Source organism: Salmo salar, chromosome 07, assembly GCF_965601325.2.
Source record: "Salmo salar chromosome 07, fSalSal1, whole genome shotgun sequence".
Taxonomy (NCBI): Eukaryota; Metazoa; Chordata; class Actinopteri; order Salmoniformes; family Salmonidae; genus Salmo; species Salmo salar.
In genome coordinates, this window is record NC_138297.1 from 73,123,859 (window position 1) to 73,144,884 (window position 21,026).

A 21,026-nucleotide genomic window follows, 5' to 3' on the forward strand; every position below is an offset into this window, starting at 1 on the left:
CTCTCCTCATGGTGGCCTTTACCTCCTCAAGCGCTGTGGTAAGGCTCTCTCCTCATGGTGGCCTTTACCTCCTCAAGCGCTGTGGTAAGGCTCTCTCCTCATGGTGGCCTTTACCTCCTCAAGTGCTGTGGTAAGACTCTCTTCTCATGGTGGCCTTTACCTCCTCAAGCGCTGTGGTAAGGCTCTCTCCTCATGGTGGCCTTTACCTCCTCAAGCGCTGTGGTAAGGCTCTCTCCTCATGGTGGCCTTTACCTCCTCAATAGCTGTGGTAAGACTCTCTCCTCATGGTGGCCTTTACCTCCTCAAGAGCTGTGGTAAGACTCTCTCCTCATGGTGGCCTTTACCTCCTCAAGCGCTGTGGTAAGGCTCTCTCCTCATGGTGGCCTTTACCTCCTCAAGCGCTGTGGTAAGGCTCTCTCCTCATGGTGGCCTTCGCCTCCTCAAGCGCTGTGGTAAGGCTCTCTCCTCATGGTGGCCTTCGCCTCCTCAAGCGCTGTGGTAAGGCTCTCTCCTCATGGTGGCCTTTACCTCCTCAAGCGCTGTGGTAAGGCTCTCTCCTCATGGTGGCCTTTACCTCCTCCAGCGCTGTGGTAAGACTCTCTCCTCATGGTGGCCTTTACCTCCTGAAGTGCTGTGGTAAGGCTCTCTCTCAGCTCCTGGACAGAGTTCTTCAGCTGGGTCCTGCACTGGTTGATCTGGTCCTGTAGAAGCTCTGTGTCTAAGCTGGAGGTGGTGTAGCTGGGGGGCTGATCCTTTAGCTCTCTCTCTCTCCATCTCTCTGTATCTCTATCTCTCTCTCCTCCCTCTCTCTCTCTCTCTGTCTCTCTCTCCTCCCTCTCTGTCTCTCTGTCTCTCTCCATCTCTCTGTATCTCTGTCTCTCTCTCCTCCCTCTCTGTCTCTCTGTCTCTCTCTCTGTCTCTCTCTCCTCCCTCTCTGTCTCTCTGTCTCTCTCTGTCACTCTCTCACTCTCTCTCTCCCTCCATCTGTACATGTGATTATGCAGCACATTAGCTATTTGTTTTTAAAGGGGGGTGGGAGTGTGGGGAGGTTTTAATGAAATGAAATGAGAATGTATCAGTAAAGAAAGTCTCCCTCTCTCTCCCTCTCTTTATTTCTTTCTCTCCCTCTCTTTCTCTCTCTCCCTCTTCTCTCTCTCACTCACACAATGTTTTACTTAAAAACTGCACTGTTGGTTAGGGCCTGTAAGTAAGCGTTTCACTGTAAGGTGTACTACAACTGTTGTATTCGGCGCAGGTGACAAATACGATTTGATTTGATTTTCACTATCTCTCTCCTCTTGTCCCTTTACATCAGGGTGGGTTTAATAGTCATTTTGGCTTAAGGGCCACATGGGGATTTTGAAAGAGAGAGACCGTTTTTGGACTGATTTGTTTGTCAAAATCAATTTGCAGGTCCATCATCATTTGTCAAACGATCCATCTGGTTTTAGACATTCAAGTGTAGCCCGAAGTCCTTTTTCAATCCTAAATAATAATTTGTTGAGATGCAAAGATGTTTTTTTTTTGCAACCAAGTTTCTTTGTACATTAACATGCACTATAATATGTAAGTGTGATACAGCGAGAGAGCGAGTGTGTGACCTTACTTAAGGTTAGTGCGTGTCTGAGGGGTTTGCTCTGTGTCTTCTGTCAGAACAGGAGATGTGTTGTTAGAACTAGCAGGATGTTGATGTGATTCTAGTCTGTCAGAACAGGAGATGTGTTGTTAGAACTAGCAGGATGTTGATGTGATTCTAGTCTGTCAGAACAGGAGATGTGTTGTTAGAACTAGCAGGATGTTGATGTGATTCTAGTCTGTCAGAACAGGAGATGTGTTGTTAGAACTAGCAGGATGTTGATGTGATTCTAGTCTGTCAGAACAGGAGATGTGTTGTTAGAACTAGCAGGATGTTGATGTGATTCTAGTCTGACTGATAATGAGAGTGGGCAGGGCTGAGGCTTTTAGGACACAACCACTAGTGTAGAGAGGACGATATGGGCTGGTTGCTGTTCTGCAGTACCATATCATTTCCTCATCTCTTCTCCTCACGTCATCTGAATTCACTCCTCCTCCTCCTCAACAGTGACTAATCCAAGCCAGAAGCAGGTAGAAAAGAGCAGATGCTCTGAGCTATCCTACCAGGACCGAGCTACTACTACTGTCACTGTGTTACTAGCTAGCTCAGGTACTCTCAACATTCTCTGATCTATGTACAGGTAATGTACTATGTTACAGATGGAGCTGCTCTGTTATGTCATGTTAACTTATGTCACTTAAAAGTTGTGTTATGTTTTGTCATGTTATGCAATGTCATTTTAAATTAAGTTATGTTAAATGCATAATGTACGATTCTAGCGCAATGACTGGAAGTCTACAGGTACATTTGCAATGCTACCGTACCTGGAGACTTCACAGTCATTGTGCTAATGCTAGATAGCATTTGCTCGTGAAACAACCACTACCTTCCTTCATAATGCACACAGAGACGTTAAAATGGTATTCATGATCCCTTTAACACTATTAAAGGTTATTAAATGTAAAGCTAAGTTGTTATGTAATATAATATCATTGTTTCCTCTGTAGATCGGTTGGTAGGATGTCTCTGCTGCTTTGTTGGGCAGTGATGGCTCTGCACCTCGCAACAGGCAAATATAAAAGTTGAAACTTGAAATGAAACAGTGTGTGTGTAAATAGTTTAATTCAATGATAAAGAACACCCTCTGTGTTCTGTAATTAAAAAACCATGTAACCTTTATTTAACTAGGCAGGTCAGGTAACTCTTTATCCACAATATAGCAGGTGGTGTAAAGCCATAACACATACGTTTTTCCAGTATCAGACTTTGATTGATAATGTCAAAGGCCACACTGAAGTCTAACAAAACAGCTCCCACAATCTTTTTATCATGATTTTCACTCAGCCAATCATCAACCATTTTTGTAAGCGTCGTACATGTTCAATATCCACCTCTATAAGCATGCTGAAAGTCTGTTGTCAATTTGTTAACTGTAAAATTGCATTGTATCTGGTCAAACACAACTCTAAATGCTATAAAGTATTTGAGGTGCTACTTGATCTAGCTTATTTTGCACTTTTGGGATTATTCCATTAATTGCTTTAATGTACCAGGTAAACTAAGTCAACCACAGCTCTTTAACAGTACATACTGTCAGTGTGTGTTGTTGTTGTTCCAGGGGTGGATGCTGCCTCGGGGGTGGTGAACACTACAGAGGAGGAGGTGGAAGGGGTGGACTCCCAGTCACCATGCCCAGCCGGGTGGCATCAGAATGAGCATCGCTGCTTCTCCTTCTACCCCGTCTGGGCCACCTGGGCCACTGCAGAGGTAACACTTGTAACAGGGAGAGACAATTACTAATTACTACTACTATTTCACAACCATTGATACTTCAAGACTAGCAAGCACACATTTACTTCAGAAAATATCAATTTCTAGCCTGCATTGATCTTTGCTCCCTGAGGTACTGCCTGGGCTTTAGCTCAGCGGGCTAACACAGTGTTTTCTGGCTGTCCCTCTAGTCGTACTGCTCCCAGCACAGAGGGAACCTGGTGTCGGTTCACAGCCCTGGTCAACAGAAGTTTGTCCAGGATCTGGTCAGGAGACACACATACCAGCCGGTCTGGATAGGAGGCTATGACGCAGCTCAGGTAAACGGGGTCAGTAATTCATCAGTCAGTCAGTCTGTCAATCAATCTGTCAAATGTCTACAGGTTACACAGGAAATAGCTCAATGTACTTTCTGTTTAAAAACAAAAAGTAGTGGAATCAATCAATCAATCAATCAATCAATCAATGGTTTTCTGTGATAAGGAGGGGATGTGGCTGTGGAGTGACGGCTCAGCTGTTGACAGTTTTTACTGGGAGGAGGATGAGCCCAGTAACTCTGGACAGGGGGAGAACTGTATGGAGCTACACACAGGAGGTACACACACACACACACACACACACACACACACACACACACACACACACACACACACACTCTGAGCACATTGAAATAACTGAAGTGTGATTTGTTGTTGCCTTGACAACAGGTGGGCAGGGCTGGAATGACGTGTCCTGTGGAGAGCTGAGGTTCTATGTGTGTTCTATGGAGACAAGGTAGCAGGACAACACTGTCTTGTATCTGGACATGTTCTTACAGAGACCATATTAACACTAAATTACATTCATGTATTTTTTTTCATTTTCTTTTAGATCTGGTTTAGCAGCATTACCAAGTCAGAAGAAAGCACACGAGAGAGGTAGGATTGTTTTGTCCCATTGCCTAGGCTTGACAGATGAAGAGATCAAGAAGTTTCTGATGTCTGATAGTTGTTAGTTACAGGTGCAGCTCCTTGTTGAATGGCACTCTGACATTAAGAAGATGACAGCTGTCTGATGATTAATGACACTTGTGAACGCATTTCCCTTTAAAACGTGTTGACCAGTCTGGAATTGTTTTTAAACAATTAAGCTTTTTTTCCTCCTAGAAAACCTATTCCTCTTTAATGGGATATCTTCAACATTATAAAGCTCCCTTTATTTAAATCTCCCACTTTAAATCTGACTTCCAACATTCTGTTCACTCTAAACAATGTGACTTTGACACGAATCAGCTGTTTTGACCCCTTTCCCAGTAGCTTCGACAAAAACGTAGAGCATATTATTAGTCTACTCTGCTATTCAAATCTAAAATTAGAACAGAAATAACTTTTACCAGTCAAACTATACAGCTGTTTTGGTAACTGCATCAACTAGTTTAATGTAGCTAACTTCCTACTGTTGAATTAACTGCTATAGAACTAGTTTAATGTAGCTAACTTCCCACTGTTGAATTAACTGCTATATAACTAGTTTAATGTAGCTAACTTCCCACTGTTGAATTAACTGCTATAGAACTAGTTTAATGTAGCTAACTTCCCACTGTTGAATTAACTGCATCAACTAGTTTAATGTAGCTAACTTCCCACTGTTGAATTAACTGCTATAGAACTAGTTTAATGTAGCTAACTTCCCACTGTTGAATTAACTGCTATAGAACTAGTTTAATGTAGCTAACTTCCTACTGTTGAATTAACTGCTATAGAACTAGTTTAATGTAGCTAACTTCCCACTGTTGAATTAACTGCTATAGAACTAGTTTAATGTAGCTAACTTCCCACTGTTGAATTAACTGCTATATAACTAGTTTAATGTAGCTAACTTCCTACTGTTGAATTAACTGCTATATAACTAGTTTAATGTAGCTAACTTCCCACTGTTGAATTAACTGCTATAGAACTAGTTTAATGTAGCTAACTTCCTACTGTTGAATTAACTGCTATAGAACTAGTTTAATGTAGCTAACTTCCTACTGTTGAATTAACTGCTATAGAACTAGTTTAATGTAGCTAACTTCCCACTGTTGAATTAACTGCTATATAACTAGTTTAATGTAGCTAACTTCCCACTGTTGAATTAACTGCTATAGAACTAGTTTAATGTAGCTAACTTCCCACTGTTGAATTAACTGCATCAACTAGTTTAATGTAGCTAACTTCCCACTGTTGAATTAACTGCTATAGAACTAGTTTAATGTAGCTAACTTCCCACTGTTGAATTAACTGCTATAGAACTAGTTTAATGTAGCTAACTTCCTACTGTTGAATTAACTGCTATAGAACTAGTTTAATGTAGCTAACTTCCCACTGTTGAATTAACTGCTATAGAACTAGTTTAATGTAGCTAACTTCCCACTGTTGAATTAACTGCTATATAACTAGTTTAATGTAGCTAACTTCCTACTGTTGAATTAACTGCTATATAACTAGTTTAATGTAGCTAACTTCCCACTGTTGAATTAACTGCTATAGAACTAGTTTAATGTAGCTAACTTCCTACTGTTGAATTAACTGCTATAGAACTAGTTTAATGTAGCTAACTTCCTACTGTTGAATTAACTGCTATAGAACTAGTTTAATGTAGCTAACTTCCCACTGTTGAATTAACTGCTATATAACTAGTTTAATGTAGCTAACTTCCCACTGTTGAATTAACTGCTATAGAACTAGTTTAATGTAGCTAACTTCCCACTGTTGAATTAACTGCATCAACTAGTTTAATGTAGCTAACTTCCCACTGTTGAATTAACTGCTATAGAACTAGTTTAATGTAGCTAACTTCCCACTGTTGAATTAACTGCTATAGAACTAGTTTAATGTAGCTAACTTCCTACTGTTGAATTAACTGCTATAGAACTAGTTTAATGTAGCTAACTTCCCACTGTTGAATTAACTGCTATAGAACTAGTTTAATGTAGCTAACTTCCCACTGTTGAATTAACTGCTATATAACTAGTTTAATGTAGCTAACTTCCTACTGTTGAATTAACTGCTATATAACTAGTTTAATGTAGCTAACTTCCCACTGTTGAATTAACTGCTATAGAACTAGTTTAATGTAGCTAACTTCCCACTGTTGAATTAACTGCTATATAACTAGTTTAATGTAGCTAACTTCCCACTGTTGAATTAACTGCTATAGAACTAGTTTAATGTAGCTAACTTCCCACTGTTGAATTAACTGCTATAGAACTAGTTTAATGTAGCTAACTTCCCACTGTTGAATTAACTGCTATAGAACTAGTTTAATGTAGCTAACTTCCCACTGTTGAATTAACTGCTATAGAACTAGTTTAATGTAGCTAACTTCCCACTGTTGAATTAACTGCTATAGAACTAGTTTAATGTAGCTAACTTCCCACTGTTGAATTAACTGCTATAGAACTAGTTTAATGTAGCTAACTTCCCACTGTTGAATTAACTGCTATAGAACTAGTTTAATGTAGCTAACTTCCCACTGTTGAATTAACTGCTATAGAACTAGTTTAATGTAGCTAACTTCCCACTGTTGAATTAACTGCTATATAACTAGTTTAATGTAGCTAACTTCCCACTGTTGAATTAACTGCTATAGAACTAGTTTAATGTAGCTAACTTCCCACTGTTGAATTAACTGCTATAGAACTAGTTTAATGTAGCTAACTTCCCACTGTTGAATTAACTGCTATATAACTAGTTTAATGTAGCTAACTTCCCACTGTTGAATTAACTGCTATAGAACTAGTTTAATGTAGCTAACTTCCCACTGTTGAATTAACTGCTATAGAACTAGTTTAATGTAGCTAACTTCCCACTGTTGAATTAACTGCTATAGAACTAGTTTAATGTAGCTAACTTCCCACTGTTGAATTAACTGCTATATAACTAGTTTAATGTAGCTAACTTCCCACTGTTGAATTAACTGCTATAGAACTAGTTTAATGTAGCTAACTTCCCACTGTTGAATTAACTGCTATATAACTAGTTTAATGTAGCTAACTTCCTACTGTTGAATTAACTGCTATAGAACTTTTAGAATGTTCTAATTAAGACTGATTATGCATTATGCTAATTTTAACATCTCTAACCCACTTACCTGTGGTAGCAGTTCTACAGGAAGAGAGAGACTGCAGATTCTTTCAAACAACAATTTTATAAGATTTGCAAAAATGAAGCAATCAACCATCACCAAGAATTGTTCAGTTGAAAACTTAACAAACGTAGTCGGGTCTCTGCTTTTATAGAAGAATACATCATTCTTGTGTCCGTGGCAGTTAGCAGATAGTGTGTAAAAGGTCATTAGTTGTCTGTGCAGATTGAAGATAGTCCGAGGGCTCAACCGTCTAACTGCATTCAGAACAACAACAAAAAATGAAATAAAATATAATGTTATTGGTCACATACATGTGTTTAGCAGATGTTATTGTGGGTGTAGCGAAATGCGTGTGCTTCTTGTTCCGACAGTACAGCAATATCTAACATTTATCTACCACTACTATCTACCAATATCTAACAAGTAATATCTAACATTTATCTACCACTACTAATATCGACCATTATCTACCAATATCTAACAAGTAATATCTAACATTTATCTACCACTACTAATATATACCAATATCTAACATTTATCTACCAATATCTAACACGTAATATCTAACATTTATCTACCACTACTAATATCTACCAATATCTAACAAGTAATATCTAACATTTATCTACTAATATCTAACATTTATCTACTACTACTAATATCTAACATTTATCTACCACTACTAATATCTAACAAGTAATATCTAACATTTATCTACTAATATCTATCTACTCGTACTACCCACTGAACGCTACTATCAACTATTTCTTCAACAGTCACTCCCTCTACTAAACCAGCCAAATAAAATGTAACACTAACAAACTTCTAAACTACTTCCATTAGATGCACCATATCCCTGTGGATCAGTTGGTAGAGCATGGTGTTTGCAACGCCAGGGTTGTGGGTTCGATTCCCATGGGGGGCCAATACAGGAAATAAAGAAATAAAAATGTATGAAATGAAATGTATGCATTCACTACTGTAAGTTGCTCTGGATAAGAGCATCTGCTAAATGACGTAAATGTAATCATATTTCCTCCCTAAATAATATCCTAAAACTTTTCTAATTCCTTATGAGTGGAAGTGTAGTAGTCTGACTATAGTTGTTAGTGATGAAATATGTGACCTAACTGCCCCACACTCCAAAGTAATAAGATTCACATAGTAGTCCATCAAAGTAAACAGACCAGATATTGGTGTATTTGTTATTATTTTTGACTATATTTCATTACTTTGCTTAAATAAAGCGTTTTAACATTTGTTCCACTGCCACAACAATACTTGTTGAGTTAAAGCAACCCCACAGGTTACCTTCATGGAAAATGACTATCTAGTTACTTATTTTCTTACTCACATTGGTGCTATTTTCACAAGTATGTGTGGAATTTTCAGAACTCTTAGTACAAAACTCCAAACTGGTAACAGTTGCAATGCAGCCAGTCTTCTATTCAAAACCTTTTTATAGAGCATCCATTTTTGTTTGGAGACATCTCTCACCACACAACCATTGATCCAAAATATATGTTTACAGTAAAATACAATGAGAACATTGATTTAATCACCAAAACATAATGACATTTTCTCAACTTAGGGAGTAAACATTATTTATAATAATGTCACATGGCGAAAATCAAATCTCTCTGAAATGAAAATGGATGGCCCTCCCTTCAGCAAAATATATTTTCCGCTTGAAAATAAAAAAAAACTGAGGCAAGCTATTTCACCCCCTGGAGTTGATTGACGCACCGGTCCATCAATTGAAGTTACATAACAAAAGAAATCACATCAAACACTCTGGCTTTCTTAAAGCATTCTATTCATCAGCAAGCTGACCAGACTGTTGTAGATAGTGGCAGAGCCTGTTATTTAGAATGCAGCAATACAATTTACACACAGTGCTAATGGGACCAATCCCTCTATGGTTCAATGTGATTTTAGGGTCCTTTTTGGAGGATTTTTGGAACGGCTTGATTATGGATTTGTACTAAACAGAAGGAATAATGCCTGTCTCAAAACACGCCTGGAAGAGTTCAAATAGTATATGGAATAGTCTTTGGGAAATTAAGACATAAATGTATTGTTCCGATATCATTACAACATAGGTGTACTGTAATCAGATGATACAAATTAAATGAATGAATGAAAGAAACAAGGTTTAGCAGGCGTTAGTTAGCATCAAGCCTGTCTGGAGCATTTGGCCATAGGTTCTCATCCACATCACAGTAAATGCACCTGGTGAAAAACATTTTTGGAATTGCAAATAGAAGCCTGATATAGTTTTTATTATTTTCTACATTGTAGAATAATAGTGAAGACATCAAAACTATGAAGTAACACATATGGAATCATGTAGTAAGCAAAAAAGTATTAAGCAAATCCAAATATATTTTAGATTCTTCTAAGTAGCCACCCTTTGCATTGATGACAGCTTTGCAAACTCTTGGAATTCTCTTAACCAGCTTCACCTGGAATGCTTTTCCAACATTCTTGAAGGAGTTCCCACATGTGCTGGGCACTTGTCTGCTTTTCCTTAAATCTGCGGTCCAACTCATCCCAAATCATCTCAATTGGGTTGAGGTCAGGTAATTGTGGAGGCCAGGTTATCTGATGCAGCACTCTATCACTCTCCTTCTTGGTCAAATAGCCCTTACACAGCCTGGAGGTGTGTTGGGTCATTATTGTCCCACTAAGTTCACACCAGGGATGGAGCATCGCTGCAGAATTATATGGTAGCCATGCTGGTTGAGTTTGCCTTGAATTCAAAATAAATCACTGACAGTGTCACCAGCAAAGCAACCCCACACCATCACACCTCCTCCTTCATGGTGGGAACCACACATGCGGAGATCATCCATTCACCTACTCTGCGTCTCAGATACAAGGCGGTTGGAATCAAAAATTGGGGCTCATCAGAACAAACAACAGATTTCCACCGGTCTAATGTCCATTGCTCGTGTTTCTTGGCCCAAGCAAGTCTCTTCTTATTGGTGTCCTTTAGTAGTGGTTTCTTTGCAGCAATTCGTCCATGGAGGCCTGATTCACTCAGTCTCCTCTGAACAGTTGATGTTGAGATGTGTCTGTTACTTGAGCTCTGTGAAACATTTATTTGGGCTGCAATTTCTGAGGCTGGTAACTCTAATGAACTTATCCTCTGCAGCAGAGGTAACTCTGGGTCTTCCTTTCCTGTGGCGGTCCTCATGAGAGCCAGTTTCATCACAGAGCTTGATGCTTTTTGCGACTGCACTTGAAGAAACTTTCAAAGTTCTTGAAATGTTCCACATTGACTGACCTTCATGTCTTAAAGTAATGACTGACTGTCGTTTTTCTTTGCTTATTTGAGCTGTTCTTTCCATAATATGGACTTGGTCTTTTACCAAATAGGGCTATCTTCTGTATAGCACCCCTACCTTGTCACAACACAACTGATTGGCTCAAACGCATTAAAAAGGAAAGACATTCCACAAATTAACGTTTAACATGGCACACCTGTTAATTATAATGCATTCCAGGTGACTACCTCATGAAGCTGAATGCCAAGAGTGTGCAAAACTGTCATCAAGACAAAGGGTGGCTACTTTGAAGAATCTCAAATATCAAATATATTTTGATTTGTTTAACACTTTTTTGGTTACTACATGATTCAATGTGTTATTTCTTAGTTTAGATGTTTTCACTATTATTATACAATGTGTAAAATAGTAAAAATAAAGAAAATCCCTGGAATGAGTAGGTGTGTCTAAACTTTTGACTGGTACTGTAGTTCTGGATTGATATCATTAAATGTATTTCATTGTATTTATGTATCGTGTCTTGTGTGGCTTAATTAGTATGAGCATGGCACTAGCAACACCAGAGTTGTGGGTTTTGATTCCCACTGGGGTCACATACCAAAACTTTGGATAAAGCACCTGCTACATGAATGGCATATATTAGAGTGATAGTAAAATGTATTTTAACAAATGAGAAGAGAATCATATCTTAAGTAAAGTGAGGGTTGCATTGTGAAAAGCAATTTCTTTATATGAACATGTATTGCAATGTGAAACATGTATTTCTAGATGAAACACTACGTTTTGGTGAAAAAGTGTCTGTATGATTTTGTGTGTTGTAATAGTCAATTGAAAATGTACTCAGAGTTTTGAAACAACTGTCTTTTTGATGATCTGTTTTGGATTTTGTACTAATCGTTGCTAAAATGTACCACATACTTGTGAAAACTGCACCAAAGCAATACAAACAAAAATATATATATTTCTCTCTCTCTCTCCCCTCCCTCCCCCAGAGCTGGTTGAAGAGGTGAGTATTTATGACGTCCTGTGGGAGACCAGTGAGAGAGTAGCAGATGAGACCCTCGACACCGCCTTCCTCAGAGGGATGTATTCCAGACGTCTGCCTGCCCACTGCTATGCTGACTTCTGCCACCAGGAGATGCTATACCTGGACAGAGTCATCACCATGCTGCAGGTGAAAAGAAAATACATTAAATAAAACAAATACCGTAACGTTTTACTTACTATGACTGTGATACGTGGTTGTCATCCCTAGCTATCTTAAGATAAGTTGCTCTGTGTGTGTAAATGTGTGTATGCGTGTGTGTGAGCCAGGTGCTGATCAGAACAGTCCAGGGTCCTCCAGACATCATGCAGTTTCTCCAGAGAACACATCAACGCTACCAGGAGTCTCTGAAGGAGGCCCAGAACCAAACTCCACCACACCTGGTAAGAAGCTGTTATAACAATCACCCTTAATATACCATTTAAGATAATATGAAATTTAAGATAATATTTCTTAATATACCACTTAAGATAATATTTCTTAATATACAATTTAAGAGAATATATCTTAATATACAATTTAAGAGAATATATCTTAATATACAGTATATTACTGTCACGTCCTGGCCAGTATAAGGTTAATTGTTTTTGTAGTTTGGTCAGGACGTGGCAGAGGGTATTTGTTTTATGTGGTTCGGGGTGTTGTGTTTGTGTAAAGGGTGTTTGATTTAGTATTTCCGGGTTTTGGTTTATGTTTAGTTAATTCTATGGTTAGTCTAGTGTGTGTGTTTCTATGTTTGGTTGATTGGGGTTGGGACTCTCAGTTGAAGGCAGGTGTTGTCTATCTGCCTTTGATTGAGAGTCCCATATATTAGGGTGTGTTTGTATGTGTTATTTGTGGGTGATTATTCTGTGTATAGCCTTGTGCCTTACCAGACTGTTTATTTGTCGAGTGTTCGTTTTTTCGTTATTTGGTATGTTCATTTTTGAGAGTAATTAAAAATCAAGATGAGCATTCACGTACCTGCTGCGTTTTGGTCCTCATTCACCGACAACAACCGTGACAATTACGCAGTAACTAAAGCTTAATAATAGCTCACCATACCAAACCTTAACAAACATTTCTTAACTTTATTAAGGTAATATCTCAAGTAAATCAAGTCATTGTTTATAGGGAAAATACAAGCAGAAGAGTGAATGTAAACCTGGGAAAAAATGCACTTCCCTCCACTGTGCCCAATAAAATACCATACAACCCTCCCCAAAGCAAAAAAACATTGACAACCCTGCCCTATTTTGGACCCCCCCCTCCCAACCTGTAAATGTAGATCTGTCCCATAGACTATAGAAAAGTAGGTAGTCTTTGAATTTGTAGTCTCACTCAACCCTCACACTTTCACCACTGCATTTCATATACAGTTTCTGTAGCCAAGTCTCCCTCTTTTCCTCAGAGAAAATGGCTTGATTCTACTGTTCAAAAGACATGACCCATAACACCGGTGCTATGTTTTTTAATTTTTATCATGATTCATTCATAAAGCATATCGCGGGCCGTTCTAAAACTAGGCTACTTGTGGACCGGACCGTTAACCATTTGTTTAGGCTACATCTTGATCAGTCATGTTACCTCATTAGCTAGCAATAGTTAACTACCTACGGGTGCGTTCAGCAGGATCAAGAATAAACATGCCTCTCTGATTGATGAAAAAGGAATAACGGCGGTAATATTCATAGAATTTCTGTCTTCGGTCTCATTTTATGTAGTGTCGTGTTGTCTCTCTTGTTGTGTGTGTGTGTGTGTGTGTGTGTGTATATACAGTTGAAGTCGGAAGTTTACATACACTTAGGTTATGTTAACAGACTATAGTTATTGCAAGATGGTTAGGACATCTACTTTGTGCATGACACAAGTCATTTTTCCAACAATTGTTTACAGACACATTATTTCACTTATAACTCACTGTATCACAATTCCAGTGGGTCAGAAGTTTACATACACTAAGTTGACTGCATTTAAACAGCTTGGAAAATTCCTGAAAATGATGTCATGGCTTTAGAAGCATCTGATAGGCTAATTGACATCATTTTAGTCAATTGGAGGTGTACCTGTGGATGTATTTAAAGGCCTACCTTCAAACTCACTGCCTCTTTGCTTGACATCATGGGAAAATCAAAAGAAATCAGTCAAGACCTCAGAAAACAAATTGTAGACCTCCACAAGTCTGGTTCATCCTTGGGAGCAATTTCCAAACGCCTGAAGGTACGCATCCGTCATACTGCTAAGGAAGGAGATGTGTTCTGTCTCCTAGAGATGAACTTACTTTGGTGCGAGAAGTGCAAATGAATCCCAGAACAACAGTAAAGGACCTGGTGAAGATGCTGGAAAAAATGGGTAGAAAAGTATCTATATCCACAGCAAAACGAGTCCTATATCGACATAACATGAAAGGCCACTCAGCAAGGAAGAAGCCACTGCTCCAAAACCGCCATAAAAAAAGGTGGCAGCATGATGTTGTGGGGGTGCTTTGCTGCAGGAGAGGCATTGAGTTTGTAGGCCTTGAAATACATCCACAAGTATATCTCCAATTGACTCAAATGATGTAAATTAGCCTATCAGTTCACAGTTATCTTCTGGATGACTCTCAAAAAACTTGGTTCGACCACAAACCCAAGGGCTCTTTTAAATGTAACCAGTCTAACCATTGCAGAAATATTGCACAGAAAAAGTGTTTTGTTGAGACTGCTTCCAAAATGGAGTATTACGCCAAGCATTTCATTAACTGCAAAACCACTCATGTCATCTATAGATTGGAATGTCCACAGTGCAAGGTGTTCTAAATTGGACGGACAAAGAGACGCCTTCAAGACCGCTTAGCGGAACACAAGTATGCCATACGGGTAGGCAATAAAGACTACCCCATGGCAAGGCACTACAAGTCCTTACACCATGGCAACCCTGCCTCCCTACAAGCTATGGGTATTGATCATGTTCCGGCCTCTATTAGAAAAGGGGACCGTCTTAAACAGTTAAACTAAAGGGAAAGTTTTTGGATTTATAAACTACAGGCCACTAAGTACCCTGGTTTAAATGAAGATATGGATTTCCCAACCTTCCTGTAGGGTCGTGATAGGTCCATTTGCTGTCATCTAGTGGACAATTTGCTCAATTGCCCTCAGCTATGTTTAGACTGTTGTTGTTCATGTTTGGCTGTGTTCTAGTGTACTATGGAATATATTTCTTTCTTATTCTTCACACTTCTCCCAGTCATATTTAAGGTTAGAACTACCTTTCTAAGTGTTCTGATACTTCTAGCTTGGAGTTGTATTTTTATGATAACATAGCTACAGTATTTCACTTTTTAATGTGCATAGTATTGCTTACTAGGTGTGTCCAATCAATTTTGTAACCACTCCCTCTTCAAATTATGGCTAATTGGAAAAGCTGTTCAAAAGAGGACATTGTATTATTTCTTTGTACTCCCTGACGAAGGCCATGCAGGCGAAACACGTCGGATTTTTAAAACTTTTTCTATTGAACATGCCATACAAATAAAGGTATTTTAATTAATTATATGAAGAGTGCCTTGGTCCTCCTTTCTTTTTGATGACCAATTCACCCCTTTTGCCAAAGAGCACCTTCTGTCTACCAAAATGTACTATTGTGTACCTTAGTAGCGCTTCCCTTCCTCATCTTTCTACTAGCCTATCAGAAGCTTCCAAAGCCATGACATCATTTTCTGGAATTTTCCCAAGTGTTTAAAGGCACAGTCAACTTAGTGTATGTAAACTTCTGACCCACTGGAATTGTGATACAGTGAGATAGATATAAGTGAAATAAATCTGTTTGTAAACAATTGTTGGAACAATTACTTGTGTCATGCACAAAGTAGATGTCCTAACCGACCTGCCAAAACTATAGTTTGTTGACAAGAAATTTGTGGAGTGGTTGAAAAACGAGTTTTAATGACTCCAACCTAAGTGTATGTAAACTTCCGACTTCAACTGTATCTACTTCAAATACCTTACTATTATCTGTCCTGATGCATAGTCACTTTACCCTGCCTCCATGTACATACTGTATCAACCTCAAATGCCTTATACCTCTGCACATTGATCTGGTACTGGTACTCCCTGTATATAGCTCCACATTGATCTGGTACTGGTGTTCCCTGTATACAGCTCCACATTGATCTGGTGCTGGTATTCCCTGTATATAGCTCCAAATTGATCTGGTACTTCCTGTATATAGCTCCACAATGATCTGGTACTGTTACTTCCTGAATATAGCTCCACATTGATCTGGTACTGGTACTTCCTGTATATAGCTCCACATTTATTTTATTCCTCCTGTTACTTTTATTTGTGTTATTATTTTTTAACTCTGCATCGTTTGGAAGGGCTCGTAAGCATTTCACAGTAAAGTCTACACCAGTTGTATTCAGCGCATGTGACAAATAAATGTAATTCTCTTTTCCTCCTCCTCCGTCTGCCTACAGAACTGGTCCTCCATCCAGCCCTCTGCAGCTGTGTTTCAGTACCTTCACACCTTCCATAACCACATAGTAAACTCCCTGTCTCTCTTCCTCCTCCTCCTCCTCCTCCTGCCTACAGAACCTGTCCTCCATCCAGCCCTCTGCAGCCGTGCGTCAGTACCTCCAGAGCTTCCATGACATTGTGAATGAGGAGCCCATCTACTGGCTGGTGTCTCTGCTGCCCAGAGCCCTGCTAAGACCTTACCTGGCAAAGAACCTGCCCCTGGGAGAGAGGACCAGACCAGGCCCCAGGCCCTGCCTCTACCCCTGGCTAAGCCTCTTCCCCTGCCCCTGCTACCAGTGGGGGGGAGAGGACATGAAGTCAGACCAGAGGAACCAGAAAGACAAGTCAGGGGCATATTACAGGTATCTTGAAGTTTATAGCCTATGGAGGTTTATAGTGTCTCAACTCAACTCACAAAACATTGTTGTGTTTAATCTTGTCAAGTGTGGTGATATTGTGGAGTGACTCTTTTCTAACCTGTTTCTCTCTCCAGGCTTCTACTGGAGAAGTACCAGGATGTGATAGATGTCTTTAAGGCTGTCAACATCTTCAGAGTCCAGATGATCAACGAGAAGGCTCTCTTCACCTCCAGGTGCGGTTAGCCCAACTTAGGTCTACAGTTAGCCCGACTTAGGTCTCCAGTTAGCCCGACTTAGGTCTACAGTTAGCCCGACTTAGGTCTACAATTAGCCCGACTTAGGTCTACAATTAGCATGGTCCTGCTATTTAATTCTACAGTTAGCCTGGTCCTGCTATTTAATTCTACAGTTAGCCTGGTCCTGCTATCTAATTCTACAATTAGCCTGGTCCTGCTATCTAATTCTACAGTTAGCCTGGTCCTGCTATTTAATTCTACAGTTAGCCAGGTCCTGCTTACTAAGTATACAGTTAGCTTGGTCCTGCTAAACAAGTCTTGCCAGGTCTCCCTCGCAAAACAGGCTCTCAACCCTACGGATCTCCATAGCCTGGGTGCCAGTCTAATTTGTGATATCATTCTACTCCTTGTCAACATAATTTGGCATATGACATGGAGTACAGGAAGTGGAATCCCAACCAGGGAATTTGGATGTTGAAGTTGTGGGAACGTACATTTTTGGTTTACCATTGGTTCTGGGGAGGAAGCAATAACTTTACTGAACGGTAAAACGGAATTCTGAAAGCCTGTTCTGGGAACGTTAAGTTTTAGGTTCCAGGGAGGTTTCTGAGAACGTCTTACTATGGTTCTAGGGAGGTTTCTGAGAACGTCTTACTATGGTTCCAGTGACGTTTCTGAGAACGTCTTACTATGGTTCCAGGGAGGTTTCTGAGAACGTCTTACTATGGTTCCAGGGAGGTTTCTGAGAACGTCTTACTATGGTTCCAGGGAGGTTCTGAGAACGTCTTACTATGGTTCCAGGGAGGTTCTGAGAATGTTCTACTATGGTTCCAGGGAGGTTCTGAGAACGTCTTACTATGGTTCCAGGGAGGTTTCTGAGAACGTCTTACTATGGTTCCAGGGAGGTTTCTGAGAACGTCTTACTATGGTTCCAGGGAGGTTTCTGAGAACGTCTTACTATGGTTCCAGGGAGGTTTCTGAGAATGTCTTACTATGGTTCCCCGAACATTTTCCTGTGAGGTTTTATTTTAATGCTCAGAGAAACGGAATTATTGGTTATTTTGATTTTTTTTTTTTGTTCGTTAAAACGTTCACTGAATGTTTCAATAATACTTTTAACAAAAGTTGTAGCTTTTTTTGGCTTAACTTTTTTAAAGTCCAAGCACAAATAGGACAAGGGCCGCAACTTTATGCGCTAGCTGGGATGTTAGCACAAAACAGGTCTGGATTTCAGGCTCTCAGTCAAACACTACAGTAGAACATGTGTATCACATTAACCACGTGATCTCTGTATTAATGTTAAATATCTCTGTGATGTTCATCTCTGTATTACTAGCTGGCAGCGTAATATAACTGAGGTCATATACACTGCTCAAAAAAATAAAGGGAACACTTAAACAACACAATGTAACTCCAAGTCAATCACACTTCTGTGAAATCAAACTGTCCACTTAGGAAGCCACACTGATTGACAATAAATATCACATGCTGTTGTGCAAATGGAATAGACAACATGTGGAAATTATAGGCAATTAGCAAGACACCCCCAATAAAGGAGTGGTTCTGCAGGTGGGGACCACAGACCACTTCTCAGTTCCTATGCTTCCTGGCTGATGTTTTGGTCACTTTTGAATGCTGGCGGTGCTTTCACTCTAGTGGTAGCATGAGACGGAGTCTACAACCCACACAAGTGGCTCAGGTAGTGCAGCTCATCCAGGATGGCACATCAAATGCGGGCTGTGGCAAGAAGGTTTGCTGTGTCTGTCAGCGTAGTGTCCAGAGCATGGAGGCGCTACCAGGAGACAAGCCAGTACATCAGGAGATGTGGAGGAGGCCGTAGGAGGGCAACAACCCAGCAGCAGGACTGCTACCTCCGCCTTTGTGCAAGGAGGAGCAGGAGAAGCACTGCCAGAGCCCTGCAAAATGACCTCCAGCAGGCCACAAATGTGCATGTGTCTGCTCAAACGGTCAGAAACAGACTCCATGAGGGTGGTATGAGGGCCCGACGTCCACAGGTGGGGGTTGTGCTTACAGCCCAACACTGTGCAGGACGTTTGGCATTTGCCAGAGAACACCAAGATTGGCAAATTCGCCACTGGCGCCCTGTGCTCTTCACAGATGAAAGCAGGTTCACACTGAGCACGTGACAGACGTGACAGAGTCTGGAGACACCGTGGAGAACGTTCTGCTGCCTGCAACATCCTCCAGCATGACCGGTTTTGCGGTGGGTCAGTCATGGTGTGGGGTGGCATTTCTTTGGGGGGCCGCACAGCCCTCCATGTGCTCGCCAGAGGTAGCCTGACTGCCATTAGGTACCGAGATGAGATCCTCAGACCCCTTGTGAGACCATATGCTGGAGGGGTTGGCCCTGGGTTCCTCCTAATGCAAGACAATGCTAGACCTCATGTGCCTGGAGTGTGTCAGCAGTTCCTGCAAGAGGAAGGCATTGATGCTATGGACTGGCCCGCTTGTTCCCCAGACCTGAATCCAATTGAGCACATCTGGGACATCATGTCTCGCTCCATCCACCAACGCCACGTTGCACCACAGACTGTCCAGAAGTTGGCGGATGCTTTAGTCCAGGTCTGTGAGGAGATCCCTCAGGAGACCATCCGCCACCTCATCAGGAGCATGCCCAGGCGTTGTAGGGAGGTCATACAGGCACGTGGAGGCCACACACACTACTGAGCCTCATTTTGACTTGTTTTAAGGACATTACATCAAAGTTGGATCAGCCTGTAGTGTGGTTTTCCACTTTAATTTTGAGTGGGACTCCAATTCCAGACCTCCATGGGTTGATAAATTGGATTTCCATTGATTATTTTTGTGTGATTTTGTTGTCAGCACATTCAACTATGTAAAGAAAAAAGTATTTAATAAGATTATTTCTTTCATTCAGATCTAGGATGTGTTGTTTAAGTGTTCCCTTTATTTTTTTGAGCAGTATATAATGTTGTCTCCGGATGGAGCGTCCTAATACTTTTAAATATCAAATCAATTCTATAAATCAATGAATATCTGATGTAATCTAATCCGTCTGTGTAATATTATCCTAGTTGGTTTCCCACTGGTGACGAGGAGGAAGTGGAGGATCAACCCAACCTGTGGTCTGTGGAGTCTGGACCTGACGTTAGTGTGAGTGACGTATTTATCTTGTATTGAAATCAGTCGAGGAATGTGCACATATATTTAAAAAAAATTCACCTTTATTTAACCAGGTAGGCTAGTTGAGAACAAGTTCTCATTTACAACTGCGACCTGGCCGAGATAAAGCAAAGCAGTTCGATATATACAACAACACAGAGTTACACATGGAATAAACAAACATACAGTCAATAATACAGTAGAAAAGTCTATATACAGTGTTTGCAAATGAGGTAAGATAAGGGAGGTAAGGCAATAAATAGGCCATAGGGGCGAAATAATTACAAAGTAGCAATTAAACACTGGAGGGATAGATGTGCAAAAGATGAATGTGCAAGTACAGATACTGGGGTGCAAAGGAGCAAGATAAATACAGTATGGGGATGAGGTAGTTGGATGGGCTATTTACAGATGGGCTATGTACAGGTGCAGTGATCTGTGATGATTGATAATGTGACTGGTTTTCTTTTCAACATTTACATGTATTTTCAGTTATTCTTTGCAAAACTCCCAATTTAGACCAGCCACTGTGCTTAAAGATGGACCGGCCCATCTGGCCCCAAACTTTCTTATGGCCAGTTCGTTTCTGGTTTATAGTGACTCTATTGGGACAGCTATGTCAGGAGAGTCTTACAGATAAAATGTGTTATCATTCATTGGTCTTGTTTGTCCTGTCCCTTAAATCTGTTTGTTTCTGTCTCTCTTCTCTAGGTGAAGCTGTAGCAGTGCAGCTGTATAATACAGGGAGCTGTGTGTGTTTGGCTGTGTGTGTTGGTTTTCACACTGGGCAGGACTGTTCCTCTTGTCAGACATATTCCAATATTCCACTTTTATGTTTGAAACTTCTCCCCAACAACTACTGTTTAAACTGTATTAATGCAATAACAGAATGTATGTACACTTTAATAATTGTCAACAAAGGAGCTACAATAAAATAAAAAACTATTTAGGTAATAAATTCATAGAATGAAACAGCGTGAAATGTAAAACTGTATTTTCTTATGGGTATTGCAATATGAATATT

At 40.1% G+C, this 21,026-nt stretch overlaps 1 protein-coding gene across 5 annotated transcripts; it reads left to right on the top strand.

The window, feature by feature from the left end:
- The first annotated feature begins 2,079 nt into the window (after nt 1-2,079).
- LOC106592470 (uncharacterized) lies at nt 2,080-20,978 on the top strand. 5 transcript variants are annotated; one of them, XM_082978065.1, is made up of 13 exons: nt 2,080-2,185; nt 2,584-2,645; nt 3,195-3,343; nt 3,538-3,675; nt 3,830-3,941; nt 4,054-4,120; nt 4,217-4,263; nt 11,736-11,917; nt 12,058-12,171; nt 16,339-16,625; nt 16,757-16,855; nt 19,915-19,993; nt 20,714-20,978. In XM_082978065.1, exons 2-13 carry the CDS (start codon nt 2,597-2,599, stop codon nt 20,723-20,725), a joined length of 1,335 nt encoding a protein of 444 aa, XP_082834191.1. In that variant the 5' UTR covers nt 2,080-2,185; nt 2,584-2,596; the 3' UTR covers nt 20,726-20,978. The 5 variants fall into 5 exon arrangements, with proteins under 5 accessions (XP_082834191.1, XP_082834189.1, XP_082834192.1 ...); XM_082978063.1 differs by having other exon boundaries at nt 2,175-2,216; XM_082978064.1 differs by having other exon boundaries at nt 2,176-2,216; nt 3,538-3,666.
- Nucleotides 20,979-21,026: the final 48 nt, after the last annotated feature.